At 37.6% G+C, this 26,484-nt stretch overlaps 6 protein-coding genes across 7 annotated transcripts; 4 read left to right on the forward strand and 2 right to left on the reverse strand.

Moving 5' to 3' along the window:
- The first annotated feature begins 21 nt into the window (after positions 1–21).
- LOC106326903 (probable LRR receptor-like serine/threonine-protein kinase At5g16900) lies at positions 22–4,539 on the forward strand. The gene is given in 14 exon segments (XM_013764856.1): positions 22–195; positions 324–613; positions 615–862; positions 1,114–1,634; positions 1,828–1,972; positions 2,068–2,139; positions 2,320–2,391; positions 2,482–2,553; positions 2,631–2,794; positions 2,899–3,113; positions 3,229–3,355; positions 3,450–3,515; positions 3,594–3,783; positions 3,866–4,539. Coding segments are annotated over 14 exon segments (2,709 nt in total). The 5' UTR covers positions 22–77; the 3' UTR covers positions 4,275–4,539.
- A 693-nt stretch (positions 4,540–5,232) lies between these two features.
- Positions 5,233–10,781, forward strand: LOC106327784 (cellulose synthase-like protein D2). The gene is made up of 4 exons (XM_013766034.1): positions 5,233–5,623; positions 5,902–6,784; positions 7,577–8,384; positions 8,966–10,781. The coding sequence occupies exons 2-4, from the start codon at positions 5,916–5,918 to the stop codon at positions 10,709–10,711; spliced, it is 3,423 nt and encodes a 1,140-aa protein (XP_013621488.1). The 5' UTR covers positions 5,233–5,623; positions 5,902–5,915; the 3' UTR covers positions 10,712–10,781.
- A 2,635-nt stretch (positions 10,782–13,416) lies between these two features.
- LOC106326123 (putative fasciclin-like arabinogalactan protein 20) lies at positions 13,417–14,498 on the forward strand. Its single transcript, XM_013764145.1, has one exon. The coding sequence runs from the start codon at positions 13,488–13,490 to the stop codon at positions 14,298–14,300; it is 813 nt and encodes a 270-aa protein (XP_013619599.1). The 5' UTR covers positions 13,417–13,487; the 3' UTR covers positions 14,301–14,498.
- Positions 14,499–14,997: 499 nt separating this feature from the next.
- On the forward strand, positions 14,998–18,048 carry LOC106320545 (ATPase family AAA domain-containing protein 3-B). The gene is made up of 8 exons (XM_013758931.1): positions 14,998–15,405; positions 15,570–15,665; positions 15,917–16,027; positions 16,119–16,428; positions 16,551–16,641; positions 16,735–17,065; positions 17,145–17,293; positions 17,371–18,048. The coding sequence occupies exons 1-8, from the start codon at positions 15,103–15,105 to the stop codon at positions 17,885–17,887; spliced, it is 1,908 nt and encodes a 635-aa protein (XP_013614385.1). The 5' UTR covers positions 14,998–15,102; the 3' UTR covers positions 17,888–18,048.
- Positions 18,049–18,099: 51 nt separating this feature from the next.
- LOC106320551 (NADP-dependent alkenal double bond reductase P2-like) lies at positions 18,100–19,933 on the reverse strand. Its single transcript, XM_013758939.1, has 4 exons — positions 19,369–19,933; positions 19,090–19,270; positions 18,847–19,013; positions 18,100–18,773 (listed from the first exon to the last, which is right to left on the reverse strand). The coding sequence occupies exons 1-4, from the start codon at positions 19,603–19,605 to the stop codon at positions 18,306–18,308; spliced, it is 1,053 nt and encodes a 350-aa protein (XP_013614393.1). The 5' UTR covers positions 19,606–19,933; the 3' UTR covers positions 18,100–18,305.
- A 418-nt stretch (positions 19,934–20,351) lies between these two features.
- LOC106327905 (D-xylose-proton symporter-like 2) lies at positions 20,352–24,779 on the reverse strand. 2 transcript variants are annotated; one of them, XM_013766216.1, is made up of 15 exons: positions 24,580–24,779; positions 24,422–24,471; positions 24,059–24,156; positions 23,575–23,653; positions 23,262–23,321; positions 23,081–23,147; positions 22,859–22,983; positions 22,676–22,777; positions 22,201–22,569; positions 22,078–22,125; positions 21,916–21,978; positions 21,580–21,660; positions 21,313–21,411; positions 21,028–21,165; positions 20,352–20,696 (listed from the first exon to the last, which is right to left on the reverse strand). In XM_013766216.1, exons 2-15 carry the CDS (start codon positions 24,467–24,469, stop codon positions 20,565–20,567), a joined length of 1,509 nt encoding a protein of 502 aa, XP_013621670.1. In that variant the 5' UTR covers positions 24,470–24,471; positions 24,580–24,779; the 3' UTR covers positions 20,352–20,564. The 2 variants fall into 2 exon arrangements, with proteins under 2 accessions (XP_013621670.1, XP_013621669.1); XM_013766215.1 differs by lacking the exon at positions 24,580–24,779 and having other exon boundaries at positions 24,422–24,528.
- Positions 24,780–26,484: the final 1,705 nt, after the last annotated feature.

A 26,484-nucleotide genomic window follows, 5' to 3' on the forward strand; every position in this document is an offset into this window, starting at 1 on the left:
TTCTTGAGTTGGTGACTTTTTCATTGTTGACCTTTACAAAATTGTTTTCTTTAAGAGTTGCTCATAGGCACTTCTTAATGTGCCAGAACACTGGCGGTAATTTGATTTTCTATCAGGGTAGCAGAAAAATGGAGGGTCGTTATTATCTTGTTTTCATATCTTTTTGCATTATACACATTGTTCAGGCTCAGCAAGGTAACCACATTCTATGCATTGTTACACTTTTATTCATCTTTTGTCTGTTTTCTGATTAACCAAAGAGCATACACGTTTATTGAAAGCTATGATGGTTGATCATTCTTAACCATATGTCTCTTTACCAGGATTCATCAGTTTGGATTGTGGGTTGCCGACTAATGACTCTCCTTATATCGAACCGGTAACCGGATTAGTGTTCTCATCAGATGCAGACCACATCCAGAGTGGAAAAAGCGGTAGAATCCAGAAGGATCTTGAAACATTACACATAAAGCCTTATTTGTTTCTGAGATACTTTCCAGATGGGGTACGGAACTGCTATACTCTAGACGTCCTTCAGAACATAAAATACCTGATCAAAGCTGTGTTTGTGTATGGAAACTACGATGGTTTCAGTGATTATCCGAGCTTTGATCTTATATCTAGGCCCTAACAAGTGGGCGAGGGTTGACTTGGAAGGAAAAGTTAATGGCACTGTTGAAGAGGTTATTCACGTACCGAGGTCGAACTCTCTGCAGATTTGTCTTGTCAAGACGGGTAACTCTTTGCCGTTCGTATCAGCTCTGGAACTGAGGCTGTTGAGGAACGATACTTACGTTGTCCCAGACGTTTCCTTGAAGAAGTTGTTTCGGAGGTACTATAGACAGTCGGATCGGTTAATACGGTAAGTGTTGCACTTTTACTATCTAATGTAATATATAAGTTCTCCTAAGCTTAGCCGCAATATATAGACGTGCATCTTATGTCTGTCCTATCAATGCTCTGATCATGCAACTTTGGCTACGTAACAAACATTGAAATTTGTTGTTTAAGGTTGCATTGTTGTCTTTCATAGACCAGTGTTTGTGAACTGGTGAATATATTAGTGATACATGATTTATTAATCCATGTAGATGTGTTTTCTGATGTCTACAGGTATCCTGATGATGTTTTCGATCGTATTTGGTCTCCATTCTTTTTGCCGGAGTGGAAACAGATAACCACCACTCTTGAGGTGAATAATTCTAACAATTTTGAGCCACCCAAAGCGGCATTAAAATCAGCTGCCATACCTAGAGACGTTAATGGAACCCAATTGACCATTAACTGGACGTTGGATAACCCTACTGAGCAAGTTCACCTGTATTTTCACTTCGCCGAGCTTCAACCTCTTGAAATAGAAGGCAACAGTAGTGACTTTCCCGCGGACATCATTAGAATGCTCCATACAAGGAAGTTTTACATTGTGGTAAATGGCAACGTTACTGTTGATTCTTTTGTTCCTTTAGACTTGGCTGTAAATACGGTAGAGACCGTGGTGAAGAAATGCGAAGGCGGTAAATGCAGTTTGCAGTTGGTAAAAAGCGAATCTATATTAGGACGTCCACCTCTGGTTAATGCTATGGAGGCTTTCACAGCAATCAAGTTTCCAAACTCAGAAACAGATCCAGATGATGGTATGTTTATATCTCAATTACTTTTATTAAGATGAATAAGTGCCTCCAACTATTCCTCCTAGAATGAATCAAGTCAGCCGCTTTTCTGTGGTGGTAAAGGCTGAGAAAACAACTTGGTGTAGTTCTGAACATTTTCCTTAGTTCATGTTCCTTGATTTATTAATGTATGGTCTATCTTTTAACTTTCTGACAGTCGTTTCTATCAAGATTCTTCAAGATACGTATGGATTGAACAAAACTGACTGGCAAGGAGATCCATGTAGTCCCCAGCAGTATTTGTGGAGTGGGCTAAACTGCAGCTACATGAACATGTCTACTTCACCCAGAATCATTTCCCTGTAAGTGTACTTACAGATGTGGTATTAGGTAGAATTTATATACGTTCTGACTTTCTTACTGCTGAACTGTGTCCTTGATCTTATAATGTAACTAGAAACTTATCTTCACATGGATTAACTGGAAAAATAGTGCCGCAAATACAAAATCTCACAGAGCTGCAAATATTGTAAGTACCGCCTCAGTTAAAATGTTTTGTTTGAGCATCAATGGCTTTGCCAAGGTTACTATAGTTCTTTACTTTATGTAAGATAGTTGAATTTTTAATACATGGGGGCAAAACTATATATTTCATCAGTATACACAAAGTAATTACCTTATTGTTCGTCTTTAATATGCTTAATGCTAGGGACTTGTCAAACAACAAGTTGACCGGACGTGTGCCCGAATTTCTAGCCAACATGAAGTCACTATTGTTCATGTAAGCTTAGCTAAGAGAAGTAGAACTCATATATTAGTCTTCTCAAGTCTGGATATGTATTAACAGCTTCTTTTTTTTTTGCTTTGACAGAAACATAAGCAATAACAATCTTGACGGTTCCATTCCACGAGCTCTTCTTGACAGAAAGAAGCTGCAATTATAGTAAGATCTTCAGATGTAGCATTTTAAAAAATATATATATACTTGTGCCCTTGGATGATATTTATTTTCTTATGTAGTTTTGAAGGAAATCCAAAGCTTTGTGGCTTAGATACATGCAAAATTTCAAGCGGAAATAAACAAAACAAAATCATAGTACCTGTTGCAAGTGCCGTAGCTATTTTTATAGTTGTTTCGGTTCTCATTGTTGTTTTCATAAAGAAAAGGCCATCAAGTATACAAGGTATGTAGTGTTGGTGGTTACATGTACAATATTACAAAACATGAATAAAATCTAGAGGAAATTAAGCAGCAATTATGTATTGATTTTTTTGTGTGTTTTGGAAGCTCTACATTCGGCAACTACTAGTTTGTCGCTTGAAGGTAAAATGAGAAGGATATCGTATTCGGAGATACAGTTGATGACGAATAACTTTGAAAGGGTTATTGGTGAAGGAGGGTTTGGAGTTGTCTATCATGCTTATTTGGATGATAGACAACAAGTTGCTGTTAAAGTGCTCTCTCCCTCATCTTCTCAAGGCTATAAGCAATTCAAAGCAGAGGTAACTGTGCCACAATGTATTCAACACATAGTTATCCACTTGAAAAGTAGAATTTGTCTCTCATATTCAAACAATACTTGATGAATGCCTTTTATATGGTGTCTATGGTGGGTAGGTTGAGCTTCTTCTTAGAGTTCATCACGCAAATTTGGTAAGCCTTGTTGGATATTGTGATGAACAACCACACTTGGCCCTGATCTACAAATACATGACTAACGGAGACTTAAAAGCACATCTCTTAGGTAGACATGAATGCTGTGATGGTAAATGGTGTCACAGGTAATAGATGATGTTATGGCCTACTATCATTAATCATCTATCTCTTGGTTAATACAGGGAAGTATGGGGAGTGTGTTTTAAACTGGGCAAACAGATTAAGAATAGCCGTGGAGGTTGCACTAGGTCAGTGCTTGTTCCTACATTTTCTTTAAACATCTGTTTTTCATTACTATAAATGATTTTTTTTTTCCATACAACTAGGATTGGAGTACCTGCATAGTGGATGCAAACCACCAATGGTTCACAGAGATGTTAAAAGTGTGAACATATTGTTGGATGAACATCTTCAAGCTAAGCTAGCGGATTTCGGTCTTTCTAGATCTTTTTCCATTGGAGATGAAACTCATGTTTCGACTGGTGTTGTCGGCACTCCTGGATACTTAGATCCTGAGTAAGCATTACTATATATAATTCAATTTTAGTTTCATAGTGGTTAAAGAAACGTAATTTGTTTAGTATCTTTGTCTTTGCAGGTATTACAAAACACATCGCTTGACTGAAAAGAGTGATGTCTATAGTTTTGGGATTGTGCTATTGGAGATGATCACAAACCAACCAGTGATTGATCAAGTTAATGAATATCCTCATATCGCTGAACGTGTAGGAACTATGCTTACAAGGGGAGATATTAAAACCATAGTGGATCCCGACCTCAATGAGGAGTATGATTCTGGCTCTTTGTGGAAAGCTCTTGAACTCGCGATGTCGTGTGTGAATCCTTATCCGGTTGCAAGACCAGACATGTCTCATGTAGTTCATGAACTTAAAGAGTGCGTGAAATCTGAAAACTTGAGGGCAGGATTAAGCCAAGTCATGGAGTCAGAGAGTTCTGTGGACCAAGGCATGAGTTCTGAATCGGGAATGACTCCAAACGCACGGTAGTGATCTGACATGTCACGTGTGTCCAAACTCCAAAGGGATCATTGTGGTGTGTCCTCAAATCCGACCCTCCTGGAGTGATTCTGATATTCATTGATTTGTTAACATAAATTCTTATAAATAAAATAAATTTCAATGTACCTTTTTTTTGTTTGAGCCGTGAGAATAACACTACCACTAAACCATCAATATTTTTGATATTCAATGTGTATTATAGCAAATAAAAACATGTACGTGTCTGTATGTAATGTAGTAGATATTGCGTGTGCATTTTCTGTCTTATGTTTTTGTTAAATTACTAAAATGAGAATTATTGGGTGTTGGTACTTTACTCCCTTAAATATTATTTTGACATTTTGGACCAAAGCTGCGTACGCACGTAGAGTAGAGGATGCTTGAATTTACTCCTAACGACCGCGTAGTTTTATTGACATCGTCTCTTTCATTGTGCTCACACGTTCTGAGTCCCCAAAGTAACGCCCACTATTCCCTACGAGTACAACATTTTTTTTTATTTTTTCTTATTTTATTGGGCATAATATATTTCGATTAAATCTTAGATCTCTTATTTAAACTATCTAACGAATCATAATTACTAATTAGAAGGAGAAGTTTTTTCATTTCTTTTATTTTGTTTTAATCAGTAAGGAGACAAAATATATACAGTAACAAAAGATGGAAATGAAGAAAAACTTCAAACGCGGTAAAAAAAGAAGAAGAAAGACTTACAGTGTTTATTACTTCTTACTGTACTTTCTACCTTTGTCCGAAAAGCTTCAGCCCTAAGCCAAAAAAAAAAGTCTGCTCCGTCCACTTGTTTCTCGGTGGTGTTCCACCTTCTTGTTCGCTGTCGCCGCGTCAAAACTTTTTTCTACTTTCAGTAATAAAATTGAAATAGAGCAGAGAGATCTTCCCTCTCGATTTCTCGTGTCTATTAAACAATGTTTAGCAATTTCTTTTATTTTATTTTTTTCTTTGTTTCACATAATTGTAAGATCTTTTGAATAGATATAAAAATAATATTTGATTAGCGGAGTGCTTGAGTATTTGCTCACGACTAAGTCCCTTTCTTCTTCTTCTTATTCAAGTCTTTCTTCCTTTCACTATCATCATCATCTCTTCTCAATTTCTCAAATGCCTCTCATCTCCAGTTGGGTGGCACGACTTGACCGCGTTGAATCATTCAGACAGATTTGTTAATTAGAAAGTGTTTTTTCTTCTGTCTGTTCTTATAACCCGAAGATCTGAGTTTCTTCTTCTTCTCTCTCTTGTTTCCAAGAACTATGTGTAGGATCTTCCAGATTTCTTCGGATTTGAAAGTTTGAAAACTAAAAAAAGCTCTTCTTTAAAAGGTAAAAGTGATGCCTTTTTAGTTGTACTTTAGTTTTAGGATTTAAATTTTATTTTTTTCTGAAAACAATGATTGTGTTGCCTTTTTTTCATTTGTTGAGATTATGATCAGTGTTGTTGTTGTTTATTGAACCCTTTAGATCCATTCATTGCTCTGTTTCTTTTGCTGATGTTTTCTTGTTATGAACTTAAGGCTTAAAGACTTCTTCTAGATCATGAGCATTTAGATGTCTTTGTTTCTTCTCAGCTAAGCATCCTGTTTCTCCACTTGCTTCCTCAGGGATCTGCCAAGAAATGGCATCAAATAAACATTTCAGTAAAATTCCATCGAACCTATCAAACAACTCCGATGCCAACGATCCACCAAGACCTTACGTTCCCAACACAGTCACATTCGCCCGAAGAACCAACTCCGGCCGCTATGTCAACTACTCCAGAGACGACCTCGACAGCGAAATAGGCAGCGTCGACTTCAACAACTACACCGTCCACATGCCTCCGACGCCAGACAACCAGACGACGGACCCTTCCATATCCCAAAAAGTCGAAGAGCAGTACGTCTCCAACTCCATGTTCACCGGAGGATTCAACAGCACCACCAAGGCTCACCTCATGGACAAAGTGATCGAGACCGAGACCAACCACCCGCAGATGGCTGGCGCTAAAGGATCCTCCTGCGCCATCCCTGGCTGCGATGCTAAGGTGATGACCGACGGGAGAGGCCAAGACCTTCTCCCTTGTGAGTGTGACTTCAAAATCTGTAGAGACTGCTTTGTAGATGCGGTCAAGACGGGCGGTGGGATATGTCCCGGGTGTAAAGAGCCGTACAAGAACACGGATATGACCGACCAGGGTGATCAGCAGAGGCTTCCCGGGGGTGAGGGCGGCGGGTCGAAGATGGAGAGGAGACTGTCGTTGATGAAGTCGAATAATAAGTCGGCTATGGTGAGGAGTCAGACCGGAGATTTCGATCAGAACCAGTGGCTGTTTGAGACGAGTGGGACTTATGGTTACGGGAATGCGTTTTGGACGAAGGATGGGAACTTTGGGAGCGGTAAGGATGGGGATGGTGATGGTATGGAGACGCAGGATTTAATGAGCAAGCCTTGGAAACCACTTACTAGGAAGCTGAATATTCCTGCTGCTGTTCTTAGTCCATACAGGTAAAGACACAAAAGTATTTAGATCTTCACTTTTAATCCACTAATGTAAGCTCTTAATAGACAAAAGTGTTAAAGGTCCTCAGTTCGAATGACCGCTGAAACAAAACTAGCCATTAGCATTCCGTTCCGATTCCGGTTCGGTTCTGGACAACGTTTTAGAAACCAGCAAATATCCGACATAATCTGCCGGTTCCAGTTTGGTTCAGTTCTTGGCTAATTCGGGTTAAAACGGCAAAAAATGGGGTTTTCGGATTAAATATCAGTTTTTTCGAGTTTTGGAATAAAATTTTTGAATAGTTCGGATAATTTTAAATCTTTTGGATAAAAAAATTTGTGTAATTCATTTTTTGGTATTTCGATTTATAAATAATATTTTAAATTATTTTATTCATTTTTTGGTATTTCGATTTATAAATAATATTTTAAATTATTTTATTCATTTTTTGGTATTTCGATTTATAAATAATATTTTAAATTATTTTATTATTTAAAACTATATATAATTAATATTTATAACTATGTATAAATTATATTATAGAAATTTAGGTATTTATTCGGTTATTGGTTTAGTTCTAGTTCGGTTCTGGTTCTAAATATATATGATCCGTTCGTGTTGATCTTAGGATCCAAACCCAAACTTCTTATTTTGCTCGGTTAGGTTCTTCAGTTCCAGGACGAAACTAATATTATATAATGTACTTTCTGTCGGGGAGAATTACGGGATTCGGCTCCAAATCTCCTGATATTCAAAATATATATATCTTAATAAAAATGTTATTTCTTTTCTTGCAGGCTTTTGATATTGATCCGTGTGGTTGTTCTTGCACTGTTCTTGTCTTGGAGGATAAAACATCAAAACCAAGATGCTATATGGTTATGGGGAATGTCTGTGGTTTGCGAGCTTTGGTTCGCCTTCTCTTGGCTTCTTGATCAGCTCCCTAAGCTATGCCCCGTTAACCGTTCCACCGATCTCCAAGTCCTTAAGGAGAAGTTCGAAACGCCAACACCGAGCAACCCGACAGGAAAGTCGGACCTTCCTGGTCTCGATGTGTTTGTCTCTACAGCAGATCCCGAGAAAGAACCTCCTCTAGTCACTGCCAACACCATTTTATCGATTCTAGCTGCTGATTATCCTTGTGAGAAGCTTGCTTGCTACGTATCAGATGATGGAGGAGCGCTTCTAACGTTTGAAGCCATGGCTGAAGCAGCGAGCTTCGCAAACATTTGGGTTCCTTTCTGTCGTAAACATGCCATCGAGCCGAGGAATCCTGACTCCTACTTTAGCTTAAAGAGAGATCCTTACAAGAACAAAGTGAAACCTGACTTCGTCAAGGATAGGAGACGTGTTAAGCGTGAGTACGATGAGTTTAAAGTCAGGATAAACAGCTTGCCTGACTCCATCAGGAGACGCTCTGATGCTTATCACGCTAGAGAAGAGATTAAAGCCATGAAGATGCAGAGGCAGAACAGAGACGATGAGCTTTTGGAGCCTGTTAAGATTAAGAAAGCTACGTGGATGGCTGATGGTACTCACTGGCCTGGAACTTGGTTGACTTCTGCTAGTGACCACGCCAAAGGTGACCACGCCGGTATCATTCAGGTATAAAGTTGATTACTAAGCCCTTTTTAACTTTCTTGGACGTCAAGTTTCAGACTAGGCATGGACATATAAAATCAAAAACCAAACCAAAAACCGGACCGAAACCAAACCGAAAACATAATGAGTACCCGAATATCTCAAATATAGTCTATATACTTAAAATGTTAATTATACTTAGTTTTAAAATTAACAATTTAAAAGCCTATTTATAAACGGTACTATTCAAAAACAGAATTGACCAAATATTTTTTATCCGAAAGAACTTAATTGTCCTAATAATTGTTATCTGAAATATTTAAATTTATCTGAATAATCCTATATTTAATAAAAACTGAAAAATCTGATTTTTACTTGAATTATCCAGAATTACTAGAAACCCGAAATTTTATCAGATATTAGCTAGTTCCTAATATTATTGACGTAATCGAACCGAAGTCGAACCGAATTTTATAAATAACGGAATGGTTCTTATATTTCTAGAAAAAAATAAACGAACCGGAACAGAACGGAAAACCAAACGCCCGGCCCATCTGTATTTCAGAAATGGATCAACATCTCATTTTTGTCTCAACTGACGTCAGGTGATGTTGAAGCCACCTAGTGATGAGCCACTACATGGAGACTCCGAAGGTTTTATTGATCTAAACGATGTGGACATTCGACTCCCTCTCCTTGTTTATGTCTCCCGTGAGAAACGTCCTGGCTATGATCACAACAAGAAGGCAGGAGCCATGAACGCACTAGTAAGAGCTTCTGCCGTCATGTCAAACGGAGCATTCATACTCAATCTCGACTGTGACCATTACATATACAACTCCGAGGCAATGCGAGAAGGTATGTGCTTCATGATGGACCGAGGAGGCGACCGTCTTTGCTACGTTCAGTTCCCGCAACGGTTCGAAGGTATTGACCCCTCTGATCGATACGCTAACCACAACACCGTCTTCTTTGATGTCAACATGAGAGCTCTCGATGGGCTTATGGGCCCGGTTTACGTCGGAACCGGTTGTCTCTTCAGGAGAATAGCTCTTTACGGGTTCGACCCGCCTCGGTCCAGAGATCGTTCATCTGGTTGCTGCGGTTGTTGTTTCCCTCGTGGTAAGAAGAAGAAGAATCACATCCCTGAGGAGAACATAGCTCTGCGGATGGGTGAGTATGATGACGAGGAGATGAGTCTTTACTTAGTCCCCAAAAAGTTCGGTAACTCGACGTTCCTCCTGGACTCTATTCCCGTCGCTGAGTTCCAAGGCAGGCCTTTGGCTGACCACCCGTCTGTAAAAAACGGGCGGCCGCCGGGTGCGCTCACGATTCCTCGTGAGCTTCTGGACGCGTCCACTGTAGCTGAAGCTATTGCTGTTATCTCGTGCTGGTATGAGGATAAGACCGAGTGGGGGTCCCGTATCGGCTGGATCTACGGGTCGGTCACGGAAGACGTCGTGACGGGGTACAGAATGCATAACCGTGGGTGGAAGTCAGTTTACTGCGTGACGAAGCGTGATGCCTTCAGAGGCACGGCACCTATTAACTTGACGGATAGGCTTCACCAGGTTCTCCGTTGGGCTACTGGATCTGTTGAGATCTTCTTTTCGCGTAACAACGCGCTTCTCGCTAGCCCCAAGATGAAGATCCTCCAGAGAATCGCTTACTTAAACGTCGGTATCTACCCGTTTACATCGATCTTTCTCATCGTATACTGTTTCCTCCCTGCTCTGTCCCTCTTCTCCGGTCAGTTCATTGTCCAGACGTTGAATGTTACCTTCCTCGTCTACCTTCTCATCATCTCCATCACTCTCTGCTTACTCGCCTTGCTGGAGATCAAATGGTCTGGAATCTCGCTAGAAGAGTGGTGGAGAAACGAGCAGTTTTGGCTCATTGGTGGAACAAGCGCTCATCTCGCAGCTGTTCTTCAAGGTCTGCTCAAAGTCATAGCTGGAGTTGAGATCTCATTCACGCTCACCACCAAGTCTGGAGGAGATGACGTGGACGACGAGTTTGCGGATTTGTACATGGTCAAATGGACTTCGCTTATGATTCCTCCTATAACGATCATGATGGTGAATCTGATCGCTATTGCTGTGGGATTCAGCAGGACGATTTACGCTGTGGTCCCTCAGTGGAGTAAGTTGATAGGTGGGGTGTTCTTTAGCTTCTGGGTGTTGGCTCATCTTTACCCTTTTGCTAAAGGGTTGATGGGGAGAAGAGGAAGAACGCCGACGATTGTTTATGTGTGGGCTGGTCTTATTGCCATCACGATCTCTCTTCTTTGGGTTGCTATTAATCCACCGGCTGGGAATACTGAGATCGGAGGGTCTTTCAGTTTTCCTTGATAGGGTTTGGTTGAGTGCTTCTCAAGAAACATAACTCGTTGGTGTTTTTATAAAAAGTCACATTCGTTTATTATATTTTTTTTTGTTATTTCTGTCTGATTAGGACAGAGATCGGCTAAATATAGTTTGAACGAGACGAGTGAATGTATTTACTACTTAGTTTCTTTCGTTGTTTTTATTTTTCTTGTTCTCTCGTTGTATCATTTATAACATATGTTTTTTTTTCTCTTTTTACTGAGCAATAATGTATTTTTTTATTGAAACTAAATGGTCAACGCCAATAGATCCAAACATCATAATGAGGACAAAAGCACAATCAAGAGATCTATATTGTTCTGACAATTTGTAGACTTGTATCCAATCTTCATGACTCTACGTGACAACCATGTGAGAAAGCAAAGCATGATTGTGAGTACTTTTCAAACAAGAATATAATGTATTGGACATTTAGAGGCATGATGTTTAAGTAGATCTCAGAAGAAATATCGTCAAAATTAACCAAATTCAGTTTACCAAGAAAAAATTAACCAAATTCGAAACTAGTGTTACTTGTTATTAGCGATATTTATTTCTTCTATTTATTTCGAGTTTTGCGCGCACATGCGGGCATAATTATTTCCATAGATATTTATTAATAAATGTACTATTAAATATAAAGATAATTTTTTTAAATCAAACATTAAATTTATAATATTTCATAAATTTTTTAGTTTCTTAATTTTTATCTTTTATTAATATAAAAACATTATTTTCGATAACAATGTCAATATGTTATTATTTTAAAATAGGTTATTATCTTTAAACAATTTTTTATTATATTAATTTATAATCAATTATATAATTAAAAATATATATATATAACTGCTAATACAAAATGACGTTATTAAACCAAATTATTGAAATTAGCAAAACCTACAAAATCTCAAAATAAATCAAAAGCAAAAAAAAAAAAGTCCAACCTAACCCGACTTTACATATTATATTAATCAAAGTAAATAAAATGATTGAATTATATAATTATATCATGAAATACCTTCCACAATAACTGAATACACACTCAGACATGTTAATAAATAAAATATTAATATATAATGTATAAGATAAGAACCATCGTTATCTATTCTTATATTCAATTCTAAATGTTATAATAGAGGAAAAATATGCTACAGTCAATATCTATTTTTCATTTAAAATAGAAACATGGTATTTTCTTCTAAATATAGATATTAAAATAGTATTTTTACTATAAAAACATAATTTTTATTTTCAAAATGGTCTTTTAACTTTCAAACATTAATAATTATAACTAAAACAAATAATTTGGAAAATACAGTTTTTTATAAAAATAAAATCACATTTTTATTTACATAATAGTCCTTTAAATAAATTATAATTTAAACAAAATTATAATTCTCTGAAATTCTTGAAAAACATAAACGTAAGTAGAGTTAATTTAAATTAATATTTTGAAAATATTCTATTTTGAAGACAGATATTTTTAAAATATTTTAATATATAATTCCATTTCCAATAAAAAATATTTAGAAAAATCACGAAAGCAAACAAATATAAATAAAATTATTTTTACTACTTATATACCGTTTTTTAGTATTTTAATACTAAAATATATTTAATAATTTAGAAAAAAATATTCCATGACATATTACACTTACAAAAAATTGATATTTTTTATAAACCTATTTTTAATATTTTAGTATAGTGATAAATCTAATTATTATACGTATATATATACTACTAATTATAAAAATTAGTGAATAAGAAAGATCTAGATAAACACAAAATAAATACATGAAATTATCTTTTGTTTTTCAAAAATGTTTTCCATTTATTGTTTTTGAGATAATTTTATAATATTAATTTGTAATCAAATAAATAATGAATTATATTTTAATTATAGTTTAATTAACATTATTTATAAAAACTAATAACCCAGTCATAAAATTATGGAGAATGTGACAAATAAGTAAATTCACTTCTCAGATAATAGTATAGATACTAACAAAATTGACATCTACATTTGTAAAGAGGAACTCTTTCACAAAAAAATTATAATATGTCATACATTTGTTATTTATGTTTGAAAGTGTAAATCTACAATATTACTTCTAAAAATTTTGTTTTTTTTTCTGAAACTAGTCGTGTAAGAGCATCTGCATCGCAGTATGCTGAGCGTTTCTTATGGGGGGGAGGGCCCACGATTGTTGAAAAAACCGTGCCTTATAGTTGCAGAATAAGAAACGTTTGGCGGTCCTCCATTGGTTCTGTTTTTAATTTTTTTCTTTTTTTTTAAATCAAATTAAAAAAATAATAATAATAATAAGAACCCCATGTGGGTTTTTGGAATATTGATGCTCTAATAATCTAAATTCACAACCTAAGTGGTTCAATGTAATATACATATCAGCATTCAACAAATAAATAATAAAATATTAATATCTACTATACTATTTATTGATATAGTTTCAGCTTTTACATGAACTCTAGAGAGTATGCACTTGCAATTTATAGTATTAGATTTTAACACTTGAAATCACACATCATATTAGTTGAACAAACTCTCTGCAAACTCGCTCACCATGCAGTTACCATGATCAGTCAATTTGGTGGAAAACAACTCACGCATGTCCAAAACTAATCCTTTTATATCACTTAAACAAACCTTATCGGATAACTATGAGAGATTATATCTAAGTGTCCCATCAATTCGTTCTCCCAAAATAAACCCCCAAACGAAACAAGAAAGATATTAGAAGACATGAGAGCTATTCAAACTTATGTCATACTCTTCTTCATCTTATTCATAATCACAACAATATCAACAGGAGCCCAAAAGAGTCCTCATCATGGAAACAACCATGACCTCTCTATCGCCATAGAAGAAATGGAGAAAGCAAACTACTTCTCTTTCGTGATGCTCATCAACATGTTACACTCCACAAACCCTAGACTCCTAGCCAATATCACATTCTTGATGCCAAGGGACAAACCCCTTTCAAGATCAAACATTATCCAACAAGATTCCATCTCCGAGTTCTTACTTCGCCACTCGATCCCTTCTCCTCTTCTTTTCGAACATCTCAACCTCATCCCCAACGGCTCCATTGTTCCGTCCTCTCTACCACATTACACCCTCAAGGTCTCAAACGGTGGAAGATTAAACTACTTTCTCAACAATGTCAAGATCATAAGCCGCAACATTTGTACGTTAGGTTCTATCAAGTGCCATGGGATCGACGGAATATTACCATCTCCAAGTGCTATCAACGATGATTCTCCTCGTGATAATAATCACACTTCCCCTTTCATTTCTTGCCCTAGCAGCCACAACAATAGTGAACACGATAGTCCTCATGACAATAGTGAACACGATAGTCCTCATAACAATAGTACTGAACACGATAGTTCTCGTCCTGATGATCATACTCATACTCATGTTGCTCCTCCTCCGACCAGCAGTCCGACTCTTGTGCCAAAATCAGATTCTTCTACAATTCGTGAGGATACGTCAGGTTTTGTCGTCCTTGTCGGATTGCTATCGTGCGTGATGGGCATAGCAATGGCCATGTAAAGTTTAACTCCGCGGACAGCACGGATAACACCTACTAATGTGTAACAGTATTCACTTGTTATAGTTTTTATATATATGTAAACAACAAGAAAATATGAAGTTTTCATATATTGTAGCCAATTCATATATGTTTTTTTTTTTTTAATTCTGAAATTGCCTTTAAAGATCTTTCTTATGAAATGATTCGTATTTATTGATTCAAATGTATGACCGATTAAGAATTGTATTATTTCCAAAATTTATATATATAAATATGTAGGTGCAAAGATCGTTGAAAGATAATTTAGGCATACACGTTTTTCATCAACTAATAAGACTATAATTTTTTATATTATGGTACTAATGAAGCAAATTAATGTGTAATAGTAATGGTATTCACTTGTTAAAAGAAGTTTTCTATTATGGTATTAATATAGTAATATATATATAACTGCATTATGTTACAAATATTATCTCAAAGTAATTTTTATAAAAAATAAAGTTAGGAATTTTCTTAACAAATTTTATATTAAATAAAATTACAAAAACGATCTTTGGTTTTACAAAGTTAGAATAAAAAAAAAACAAAGTTAGAATAAAATGACAATACATTCATCACACACATAAATGGACCGAGCGAGTCGGTTTATCGGGTCAAATATCGGGTAAAACCGACCCGAGATCTAAAACCCATACCAAAACCCTGGCAAAATTTCTCTTCTTCCATTCCTATGGCTGCGTGAAAATTTCTTGATCATCAAGTCAAGTTCTTCCCCATATCTAGTCTCCTTTTAATCCAATTGAGATTCCAGGAGCGAAAAAAATGGCTCAGAAGTGCGCGATTGGTTTGATCTCAGCTCTAGCAGCTTCCGCTTCTCTCTCGAAATCGAACGTCGCTTCTGCAGATGGACCTCCTCTCACCTTCTCCGCCTTCTCCGCTTCTCCGACTCCTCAGCAGCAGGGTTCCACTACTCCGCCGGCGCCAGGATCTGGCGAAGAATCCGATGCTCCTCCGCGGATTCGGAACGATAATCCGAGGACGACTTCAGCTGGGTTCGATCCCGAGGCGCTTGAGCGAGGGGCGAAGACCGTGAAAGGGATTAACAACTCCGCCCACGCCAAAAAGGTTCGAATTTTATGTTTTTTTTCTTTGATTTTAGATTGTTAATTGTAGGATTTGAGCGAGGGGCAAAGTTTTTTTTTTATTGTAGGATTATAAGGTTAGATGTCAAAAAAAGTGTTTTTTTTTTTACTATGTGTTATGATTGATGAATGTTTGGTTTCTGGTAGGTATTTGAAAGTATTAAGACACAAGAGGAGACGAGGCAAGCTGAGTTTACTGCTAAGGCCCAAGAGTTTAAAGCTGTTCAATCCCAAGCTGAAGCTGTGAGATCAACTTACTCTTAAGCTCATTGTTAATATGTTATTTGATTACTCTGGAGTCTTTTTACGCTTGGTTGCTTATATAATGTGTTCTTACATCTCTCTGGTTACCTACTGGAATTGACTTTGAAACAGCCGTAGTGCCGTGTAACTATATCAATTGTTGCTACAGTTTTGTTGCATCTCTCATTATTCGAGTTTTGAAGCTTTCTTGGTTGTAAGATTATGTGTCTGACATTTTCTATTTGTACCAGGAAAGGCAAAGGGTGATACACGAGGAACAGAAGAAACTTGCTCAGCACCAAGCACAAACAAAAGCACAGATGGCTCGCTATGAAGATGAATTAGCAAGAAAAAGGATGCAGGCATGCCATTCTACAAATACTTTCTTAAAGCATAACATTGAGGACATATATTTTTTCTTTCTTACAAGTTAGGCTGTATATCTTATTACAGGCTGAGAATGAAGCCCAGAGAACAAGAAATCAAGAACTCGTGCGGATGCAAGAAGAATCAGCGATTAGGCGAGAAGGAGCTCGACGAGCTACTGAGGAAGAGATCCAAGCACAGAGACGGCAAACGGAGAGGGAGAAAGCTGAGATTGAACGTGAGACAATGAGGGTCAAGGCTATGGCAGAAGCTGAAGGGAGGGCCCGTGAGTCGAAGCTCTCTGAAGACGTCAACAGGAGAATGCTTGTCGATCGTGCAAATGCAGAAAGGGAAAAATGGGTTTCTGCCATCAATACTACGTTCGATCACATTGGAGGTCTGACATTAGTGACACAGTATCTCTCTATCGTTTTAGTTCATTCGCTGTGGAAGCTTCTCTATGGAAATAGCTCTAGTTAATAACTTGTGAGGTGATTGAGTCTTTATCCTTTTTCCTAGGGGGCTTGCGTATGATTCTAACTGATCAGAACAAGCTAGTTGTTGCTGTTGGAGGTATCACTGCTCTTGCAGCTGGGATCTACACAACGAGGTGAAGACTAATAATGGCTGAGAAAAGACCAGTCGTGAGTTCTTGTTGTTGGAGTTGAGAAACTTAGCCAGCTTATAAATTTACTTGTTGCAGAGAAGGTGCCAAGGTTATCTGGAGCTATGTGGATAGAGTCTTGGGGCAACCTTCTCTAATTAGAGAATCATCGAGAGGAAAGTATCCTTGGTCCGGTTCTTTTTCTCGTGCTTTGTCCACATTGAAGGGTGGTGGTAAGGAAGCTGCATCAACAAATGGAAAAGGGTTCGGTGATGTTATTTTGCATCCTTCTCTTCAAAAGAGAATCGAACAGCTAGCCAGTGCAACTGCCAACACAAAGTCTCACCAAGCACCTTTTCGAAATATGCTTTTCTACGGTCCACCTGGAACCGGGAAGACAATGGCTGCCCGAGAGCTGGCTCGTAAATCTGTATGCATTCTCTCTCTTTCAGAATCTCAAGCTTATGACATTGATAATCATTCTCATCCTTTGATTTGTTACCATTCAGGGTCTGGACTATGCGTTGATGACAGGTGGAGATGTTGCTCCCCTTGGAGCTCAGGCTGTTACAAAGATACACCAACTGTTTGACTGGTCCAAAAAATCTAAGAGGGGTTTGTTGCTCTTCATCGATGAAGCCGATGCATTTCTCTGCGAGTAAGTATAGCTGATGATGATAATCTTAACTGAGGGGGTTTAGTTTCTATGTCCTGACTTGATTGCAAATTTGACAGGCGGAACAAAACATATATGAGTGAAGCCCAAAGAAGTGCACTAAACGCACTCCTCTTCCGCACCGGTGACCAGTCCAAAGACATAGTCCTAGCGCTAGCCACAAACCGACCCGGTGATCTAGACTCAGCAGTGGCTGACCGTGTCGACGAGACTCTCGAGTTCCCCTTGCCTGGAGAAGAAGAGCGCTTCAAGCTTCTAAACCTCTACCTGGACAAGTACATAACCAAGACTAATCTTAAAAAGCCTGGTTTGCTCCAAAGCCTTTTCAAAAAAGACCATATGAAGATTGAGGTAAAAGGCGTCACAGAGGATCTACTTAAAGAAGCTGCCGCGAAAACAAAAGGGTTTTCAGGTAGAGAAATCGCGAAGCTGATGGCGAGCGTTCAAGCGGCTGTGTATGGAAGCGCGGAGTGTTTGTTGGACGCAAACCTTTTCAGAGAGGTGATTGATTACAAAGTCGCGGAGCATCAACAGAGGAAGAAACTAGCGGGAACCGATACAGGTAACAAGAAATGAAATCATACATCAACATATGTTGTAGATTTGAACAACTACTCAAAACTCAAAACCCTGAGCATTGTTTATGAAAGGTAGGCCAAAGAAAAAGCTTTTGATTTTCCAAATTGTTTCTCCCTATGATTCTAAAGGTGAGATTTATAGGATTGTTTAAAGATTCAGTCTTCTTGGTTATTAGTCGTTTCAATCTTGAGTAGATCCTAGCATGACTCTTTCGCAATTTTTTTTTCTCTTTATATTGTTGAAGCAACACAGTTTATTTATTTATAAAGATAAAGATTAAGACCCTCACTAATTTTAGAACTAACAGTGATTTGCTTAGTTGCAAGACATTATTCTATAATATTTAGAGTTTTAGACTGTTTCTTACGTATTACACAAGAACACAAGACCATATAGTTCAACAGTTTGGTACTTCTCAGTGAAGGTCACGAGACACCACGACAAGCTGTTTCCCAACGTTCTTACCATGAAACAGTCCAACGAGCGCAGCAGGAGCGCTCTCTAACCCATCGGCAACATCTTCCACGTACGTTATTTTCCCTTCTCGTAGATAGGGAAGCACAAACTCCAAGAACTCAGAGTACTTGTGCAAGTAATCAATAGTGTTGAACCCTTGAATACATATACGTTTGTAAGTAATGAGCCAGAGGTTATATACTGCTTCAGGAATCTGCAGGTTGTACTGCGAGATCATTCCACACGCTGCTATACGCCCGTGTGGTCTCATGTTAAGGATCACTGCGTCCAGCATTGGGCCTCCGACGTTCTCAAAGTATATGTCAATGCCTACAGGGAAACACCTTTTTAAGGCAGCATTGAGATCACTTTCTTCCTTGTAGTTGAAGGCATCATCGAATCCAAACTTGTTCTTGAGAAGATCAACCTGAAAACATCAAAGGGACTTTGATTCGTTAACCCTGTCAAGAAACCGTCCTGGTTACAGCCTAAGTGTTTACCTTTTCTTTGCTTCCGGCACTTCCAACGACATAACAACCCATCAACTTAGCGAATTGTCCAACAAGCTGGCCAACGGCACCAGATGCAGCTGACACAAACACTGTCTCTCCTTTCTTTGGTGAACAGATCTCATAGAACCCAGCATATGCTGTCATACCAGGCATACCTGCCAAGAACAGAGGATAGTTTATAAAGACAATGATGAACTACTTCTGGAAAACACATGGAACTGAGTAACATACCAAGAAGGCCGGTGTAGTGGGATAAGGGAACATCAGTATGATGGATCTTGAAGTGAAGATTAGGAATAGGAGTAATGACACTATACTCCTCCCATCCAACAGCTCCCCAAAGCAAGTCACCTTCTTTGTAATCAGGGTGTCCTGAGTCCACCACTTTAGACACTCCAAACCCTGAGATAGGCTACACAACAACACAATCAAACGCTTGAAAGCTAAACCAAGTGTTCTTGAAACCAAAAACGTTTGATCATATTAAGTATACAATCATTCTACTTGTACCTTGCCGGGAATGAAAGACAGAGCAGTAGCAGGACTAGAGGGATCAGGCTTTCTCATACGGTTGCGCATGTAAGGATCGCAAGACAAGTAGAGATTCTTCACCAACGCTGTCATTGATCCCGCCGGTACCTTAAGATTTACGGTGGTAGAGTTGATCAAAAGGTCGGATTCGCTGAGGAATCCGATAACGTAGTCTCTGAAGATGACTTGCTTGTTGCTCATTACCATCGTCTCCATTTCTCCAAGATGTTTGGTTTTTCTTGCAAGTCCTCAAAACGTTTGTAATTCTCAACTTATATAAGCCCCAGGTTTAGGAGATAATTTAAGAAGTCTAGTATCTTCGTAATTAATCTTATTTTTTCTGTAATTTTATTTTAACGCTCGGACAGTGATGTTTTCTTGTTTTTCAAAACAAGTGTTCAGTGATTCAACTCAATAGTTTAGTTTCGGGGGTGAATAGACCGGTTAACGATTTGTAACTCGGTTAGATTAAGGTTTGGTGTGATAATTTTCAGTTGGTTCAGTATGTTTTCTGTTTGAGTTTAGTCTATATCAGAAGAAGTAATTATATAATTAGTAATTTAGTATTACTTAGCCTTTAGTGTTTATATATTTAAAACGTGTTATTTATATATCTACTCTTAATGTGAAAGAAACGGTTTTGATAAACGGCAATGCAAAACCAATGAAGCTAAAAATTAGTTGCATAAGCATTATTTCTTGCGCTATATTAGGTGCGATGCAAACAATGTGTTTTCTATGTGATCTTGTCAAATAACCAATGCCATACCAAACCAATTCAGTTACTATTAATCTGATTTAGTCTTGCATAAAAGAAGAAGAAAAGGTTGATTGATCTTAGGATTGAATTATCCTAAAATTGTAATAGAGAAAGACAGTATTCCAATAGGATTATGCATGTTGTATTTGTTAGCAAATTGGTATATATTTTTACATAGTATATTCGAAAAGAAAAACTCGTGTATTTAATTTCTGCTCTTTATTTTCTATATAAGTAGTGCATATTAAAGTCTTAAAACTTTATTTATAACATTCACTGTGGTGAGCATAATAAATTATTACACAGATTTTTAAACACTAGTGTTTTGTAAATGTGATGATAATTGTCTCGAGCGTCTGAAGCAAAACATTGCTCAGGACACTGAGGAAGTATGAAGATCTGTTGTGCAGAAGGTTTAGAGACATTTGGCTTCAATTTCCTCAAGAGTGAGTCCCTTTGTTTCTGGCACAATGAAGTATATGAAGAGCAGAGACAAGACACATATCACACCAAACCCCATAAACAGTATCCCAGCTCCAAACAACTCCTGCAAAATAAAAACAGAGCCCCATGTGAGCCAAACAACATGTCCCCGTTCTGAATCAGAAAAGAAAATACAACAGAGACTAAGGGTCTACATAACACATCTGAATTCCATTGCAACACAGTCCAACATAAGGTCCCAAAAAACAAATAACTACTAACTGTGTATATATCTTTCACACAGAGTTTCACTGAGACTAACCCATGAATTAACATATTATATCTAGCCAATCATTTACGAAGGGTTTTGCTACCAACTTTAAAGAATTATCTATTCAGAAAAGGCATAAACAAGTGATGATTTTTGTTTCTGAAAGGAATGGTAGATGGGTTACCTTTAGGGGCGAAAAAGCAAATGTCACGAGGGCGTTTGCACTGAAGTTCAGAAGTACTGCTAGACTGAGCCCTCGACCTCTTAATTTAAGGGGAAATATCTCTGAAATCATCAGCCAACCAATCGGACCGAAGGATAGCTGCAAGATAAACCACAATGGAGATGTTCGTTATAAGCGTCCAGCTTTAGCTGCCAGGAATTTCATGAGAGCACATGCTACTTTTAAACCAGACATTAACGTCGCGGAATACAAGTTTAGTAAAACTTCGGTTAATTATTTGTTTACCTGGTAACAGCCCACATAGAGCAGCAGTGCAACGACAGCAACAACTGGTGCGGCGCTGAAAAAGATGTAGTATGACCCCAGCAGGAATAATGAGACTACCTGTTACGACATTAAAAGTTGCAAGTCAAGAAATTTGGAGCATTGAGTCCTCTATATCATTGAGCTCAAATATTTACTGAGCTTGACGTGAATCTAGACCAAGCTTGCAGTAGATTTAGACTAATTATGATGAGAAAAGACAAGGGTTGGGAACAACAGAGGACATACCATGCCACCAACACCACCAAGAAGCAAAGGTCTCCTTCCAAGTCTGTCGATAACTACAACAGCTACTCCTGTCATAATCAACTGCAGCAACAGAGGCGAGCATTATTTCTTCCAGGATTCCATCAAAACATTTTTCTTCGGTTCAAACAATTTTTAGTGGGGAAACATAATTCTTAAGATCTGGCTCTAAACTCCTTCAACTACGCAACTGTCACTCTTTAAATTCACCAATAAAGTCTCTTACAGTGTTACCAACAAAAAAAGCTTACTCAAAACCTAACACAGTTATAATGACACTCCTTCTAACACTGATAACAGGTCAAGAAAACTGAATACCTTCAATAGACCAAGTAGAATTGAGACCCTTGTTGCATCACCTGCGGCAGAGAATCCAGCGGTCTAACAGGAAACGTGGAGAGGGAAAAGAAGTTAAAAATCAAGTGCAACAAAGCCAACATTACACTCTACAGAAAGATTATTTAAAAGAAGAAAAAAAACCTGCAGTATTGATGGTGCATAATAAAGAACACTTGGTTGCCCAGTTATCTGCCATTTGACAAAGGATACATTAGTTATCACTCTTCTTATAAAAACGCGATGATTAAGTTTGACTGTACCGACCTGCTGAAACAAGACTAGACCTCCTCCTATGATGAGAGCTTTCTTGCACTTCCCTTGAAACAGTTCACCAAACGTGGCTTCTTTATCTTCCCCCACAAAAGAAAGCTCAGCCAAAATCTCGTTTACTTGTTCAGCAGCCGAGTCAACAAAAGCAGAACCTCGAAGGCGGCAAAGAGATTTGATTGCAGCTTCCTTTTGGTTCTCCACATTCCCTTTTCCCTGTATGACACGCAACAAAAGCCACCTAGGGGATGCTGGGAGCCACCACATCCCAATTCCCATAACAACTGCCAAAGGAACACTCGTCGCATACATGTAACGCCAACCCGAAAGAGTATTCACCGTAAGACTACCGATTCCATAACCTCCCTGCGTAAAATTGTCAGAGGAGATGTGAGAATAACTTGTTGGAGAAACAGATTCCAAAAAACGAGAGGAGCAACTCAACTGCTTCACAAAAGCTTCAAGAACTTACAACCATCCCAAGGACTATGAAGAATTCCTTTAGTGATACCAGCTGTCCACGTATCTGACTTGGAGCAGTCTCTGCAATGTACATTGGAGCCGCATGCATTGCCTAAAAAATAACATAACATGCCTCTGCTTAAAAACAAGTTTGAGAAGACAAACACTTAAAGAAAATGATGAGTCTTCTTACCAGTCCAACTCCAACCCCATAAGTTACACGTCCAATTATCAGAACGGAATAGATTGGTGCTAGTGTAGTCGCAAGGCCTCCAACGAGGAAAAAGAGTGCAGCCAGAACCAGCTCCTTTCTTCTTCCTTCCAGATTTAAAATCCAACACTTCAATTTCTTTTACACGTAGACAGTGCTAAATACTTATGCATACCGGATGAAGAAAGTGGTAAAGAAACCAACCTATAACGTCAGCGATGCTAAAAGCAACAGCAGAGCCAACTAATGCACCATAAAGTGAGCCACTGGTCTGCAGAACATTTAACAATGGTTGGTAAGCAAATTTGTCTTTGTTTCGAAAGATAAGGAGATATGCAATGACAAGCATGAAGAAGGAGCAGGGGACGACAATTCGGAAACTTACAACTAGACCAACATCCAATGAGGACAAGTTGTACCATGAAATTCCACTTAATGAAGGCGACTGCAAGAGAGGATAAGAACAGTAAGAAAGCAAAGTCATAGGCTTCTAAAATAATGTACTTGCATGTGACGAGAAAAATGGTTTGGAAAGTGTGAAAGATCATGATATAGTTTTGATATCTCAGTCATATGTCCAGAGTTCTATGCTAATTAGGCAATGAAAACGGTGACTAAAGACTTCTCAAAACCAGTTTAGTTAAAACCATAACAAGAATGTAGGACTACATATAGTTTCAGACAAGTTTAAGCTTTACCTGAAGTGAAATGGTTGCACAAGAAGTTGCACCAATTTCATAACCGTAAAGGAGTCCTCCCAGAGCTGGAAAGAGAAACCTAATAACGAAACAAAAAACTTCTCAACATGAAAGACAAATGCAAACAAGTGAGGTGCCATTAGATTTTAAGATACTTGACAGTAAGTTGGCAGTAAATAAATAGAAAGAAGAAAAAAAATCACTGGAGAGTGTAATATGCATAAATGACAATAAAAAGAAAACAGGCAAAGAGACATAGGTCCAAGCTCCTCATCGTCACACACATATGATGCTAAATGACATAAAACATAACCAAACACACGAGTCTATAAATTTCATTTCATTTCCAGACATTTTCAAGACAGGTTTGGTGAGAATGAACAGTGATAAAAATACAAAAGCGGGATCTCAAACTGATTCTATTTGTAGGAGGAACAAACAACCAGAACTTGGAGGAGAGGAGAGAAGAGAAGAGAGATCTCACGGGAAGATGGCTGAAACGACAGAGTAGTTTTCAGGGGTGTGATTGTCTTTAATAAGAGGCTCTCTTTCTGACCTGATCTCACCAGATGTTTTACCAACCTACAAATCATACATATATATATATAGTTTCATAACCTTTTCAAATAAACACATGATGATAAAAAGCATCTTAAGCTCTAATCTCGTGCTAAGAATGATAATTCTGAAGTTGACGTCTAAGAACTTCTCAATTTTAGTAAGTTTTAGGAAATTCGAATTCAAAATCAAACATAAGAGGAAACTAATAGAATGGTAAAGTCAAGAATCACGAGTGGGTTTAACCAAAAAAAAGGCGAAGTGAAATCAGCGGTGAGACGACTCATACCTCTACGAAAGCAGAAGAGGTTGGTTGCTGCTCCGGATCAAACGCCATCGCTGCGTTTCCAGCGATTGAGAAAAAAATAATAATAATAATTGAGGTTGTTGCAACGAAACTCTTGTAATAATATATTGAAATTCAAAGATATTGAATTCACTGTTTACCACTGTTCACAGACGCGAAAGAAAGATAGTGATACGCGTGGGAGGTTTGTTGGTAGCGATGACGGATCCTTATTTAGAGATTGGAATGGTAATCGAAAGTCCACCGTTTGATTGAATCGAGAAGAATGTAGATACGATGGGTTCAATAAATTAAATTATAGTAACCCACCTCAAATTATTAAAAAAAAAAATTTATTGGTTTCTCTAGCAAATGCTGTCAAAATTTTTTCAAAAAAAAATTTAAACGATTTATTCATTTCTTGTATACTTTTTGTGAGAAGAAAAAATAATTTTCTTTTTGGCATATTTTAATATAGTTAAGGATCTGTATATGCATCTATCAATCAAACTCGTTGATTAGTTTAAAACCACGGAGAAATGAGTGTTTCAGGTTGATCATGACACGTACAAGATCACGTGATTAAAGCTTCTAGTCTCTTTTATCTTTGTGTGTCGTTCTCTATGCTCAGAACCGGCTTACTTGCAGGGGCAGGGGCAGGGGCAGGGGCGGGCACAGTGTCGGTCCGGACTAATGCGGCGCCTAAAGCATACCAAAAAAATAACGCCCTTAATTACAAGTAATAAGTTTATATATATAGTTGAAACATCAAAAGATATTATTAAAATTATATTATTTCAAACAAATAAAATACAAAACATCAAATATCATTTTTGAAAAAATATTCTAACCATTTTTGAAAAAATATTCTAACCATTTTTAGAAAATAATTTCCTAATTTCAAATAATTAAATGTTTTAGTTATGACGTATATCTAGATAATCCTTTATAAATTCTACAAAAAAAATCTTTTGTGTTTAGACAACAATCATTTATTTGTTTAAAATTTCAGCATATCAGTCGTTTTTGCAATTGCATTTTACAACATTTCTAATTATAATCCTATTTTTTCATTAGTATTTCTTTTACAAATCCAAAAGTTATTATCTATATAGTAGAAAAAAACATATGATAAAATCATGTATATATATATATATCAATTTCACCTTGTTTATTTTTTTATATGAACCATAACTTTAGGGACATGAGGTTATGGACACAAATTGCCGCACTAAAACAGATTCTTAGAACATTTGGCGTCCCTTTTATTAACATTAGGCGTCCTTTTTTTTTTTTTGACAGCAAACAATGCACAGATTCATATTGACTCTGTGAACCAACTTGGAAACTCTGCATCCATGTGTACGACGAAAGACGGTTGATGCCGGGCACTACGTGCTAAGCTGTCCGCCTTTTGGTTCGCCGTCCTTGGTACATGAACGATGTCTGAGTTGTGGAAGCTTCTTCTCAAAAGCTTGATGTCTTCTAAATAGGCTCCAAATGCAGGCCATTCCTCAGGTTCCGAAACCATCTTCACCAACTGAGAACAATCTGTTGCAAACGTAACCTGAAATTGTCTTAAATTTCTCATGCATTCCATTGCCCAAATCAATGCCTCCACCTCCGAGTGAAGAGGTGATAGACATGCACAAACATTTCGTGCCCCTAACAAACCATCAAAGCCTGGTAAAGTACTAAACCATCCTTGCCCTGAGAACACATCCTTATCTTTCCAAGAACCATCTATAAAACACCATCGTCCTGTATTCGTTTGGATGGAACTATTCTGTGTAACTGGTGTCACTCTCTGATTCCTTAAAACCTGAGCCTCAGCCCAAAGTTTTGATTCCAGTACAGCCAGGTTAAGTGTATCTCTCGGATCAACATCAATATTACTAAACACCTTCTTATTCCGACTTTTCCAAATATACCATAAGATCCATGCAAACTGATGGTCATCCATCTTTGGATTAACTCTCCAGAAAAGATGATCCATATTCGCAAAGAAAGAATCTAGAGGGAAATTATTCGGATTCGAGGGTATCTTAGATAAGGCCCACACCTGT

The sequence above is a fragment of the Brassica oleracea genome, chromosome C2 (genome assembly GCF_000695525.1).
Source record: "Brassica oleracea var. oleracea cultivar TO1000 chromosome C2, BOL, whole genome shotgun sequence".
NCBI lineage: Eukaryota > Viridiplantae > Streptophyta > Magnoliopsida > Brassicales > Brassicaceae > Brassica > Brassica oleracea.

Bases quoted from the DNA above. Each gene is read 5' to 3' on its own strand.
- LOC106327784 (XM_013766034.1), top strand. From the start codon at position 5,916: ATGGCATCAAATAAACATTTCAGTAAAATTCCATCGAACCTATCAAAC. The intron at 6,785-7,576 runs GTAAAGACACAA...CTTTTCTTGCAG, and splicing joins GCTGTTCTTAGTCCATACAG to GCTTTTGATATTGATCCGTG. The intron at 8,385-8,965 runs GTATAAAGTTGA...AACTGACGTCAG, and splicing joins ACCACGCCGGTATCATTCAG to GTGATGTTGAAGCCACCTAG.
- LOC106326123 (XM_013764145.1), top strand. From the start codon at position 13,488: ATGAGAGCTATTCAAACTTATGTCATACTCTTCTTCATCTTATTCATA.
- LOC106320545 (XM_013758931.1), top strand. From the start codon at position 15,103: ATGGCTCAGAAGTGCGCGATTGGTTTGATCTCAGCTCTAGCAGCTTCC. The intron at 16,429-16,550 runs GTCTGACATTAG...CCTTTTTCCTAG, and splicing joins TACGTTCGATCACATTGGAG to GGGGCTTGCGTATGATTCTA. The intron at 16,642-16,734 runs GTGAAGACTAAT...TACTTGTTGCAG, and splicing joins GCTGGGATCTACACAACGAG to AGAAGGTGCCAAGGTTATCT.
- LOC106320551 (XM_013758939.1), bottom strand. From the start codon at position 19,605: ATGGAGACGATGGTAATGAGCAACAAGCAAGTCATCTTCAGAGACTAC. The intron at 19,271-19,368 runs GTACAAGTAGAA...GTTGTTGTGTAG, and splicing joins TGTCTTTCATTCCCGGCAAG to CCTATCTCAGGGTTTGGAGT. The intron at 19,014-19,089 runs GTATGTTACTCA...TGTTCTTGGCAG, and splicing joins CCACTACACCGGCCTTCTTG to GTATGCCTGGTATGACAGCA.
- LOC106327905 (XM_013766216.1), bottom strand. From the start codon at position 24,469: ATGGCGTTTGATCCGGAGCAGCAACCAACCTCTTCTGCTTTCGTAGAG. The intron at 22,126-22,200 runs GTCGGTACAGTC...GTCAAATGGCAG, and splicing joins GTCTAGTCTTGTTTCAGCAG to ATAACTGGGCAACCAAGTGT. The intron at 21,166-21,312 runs GTAAACAAATAA...TTTATCTTGCAG, and splicing joins TCTATGTGGGCTGTTACCAG to CTATCCTTCGGTCCGATTGG.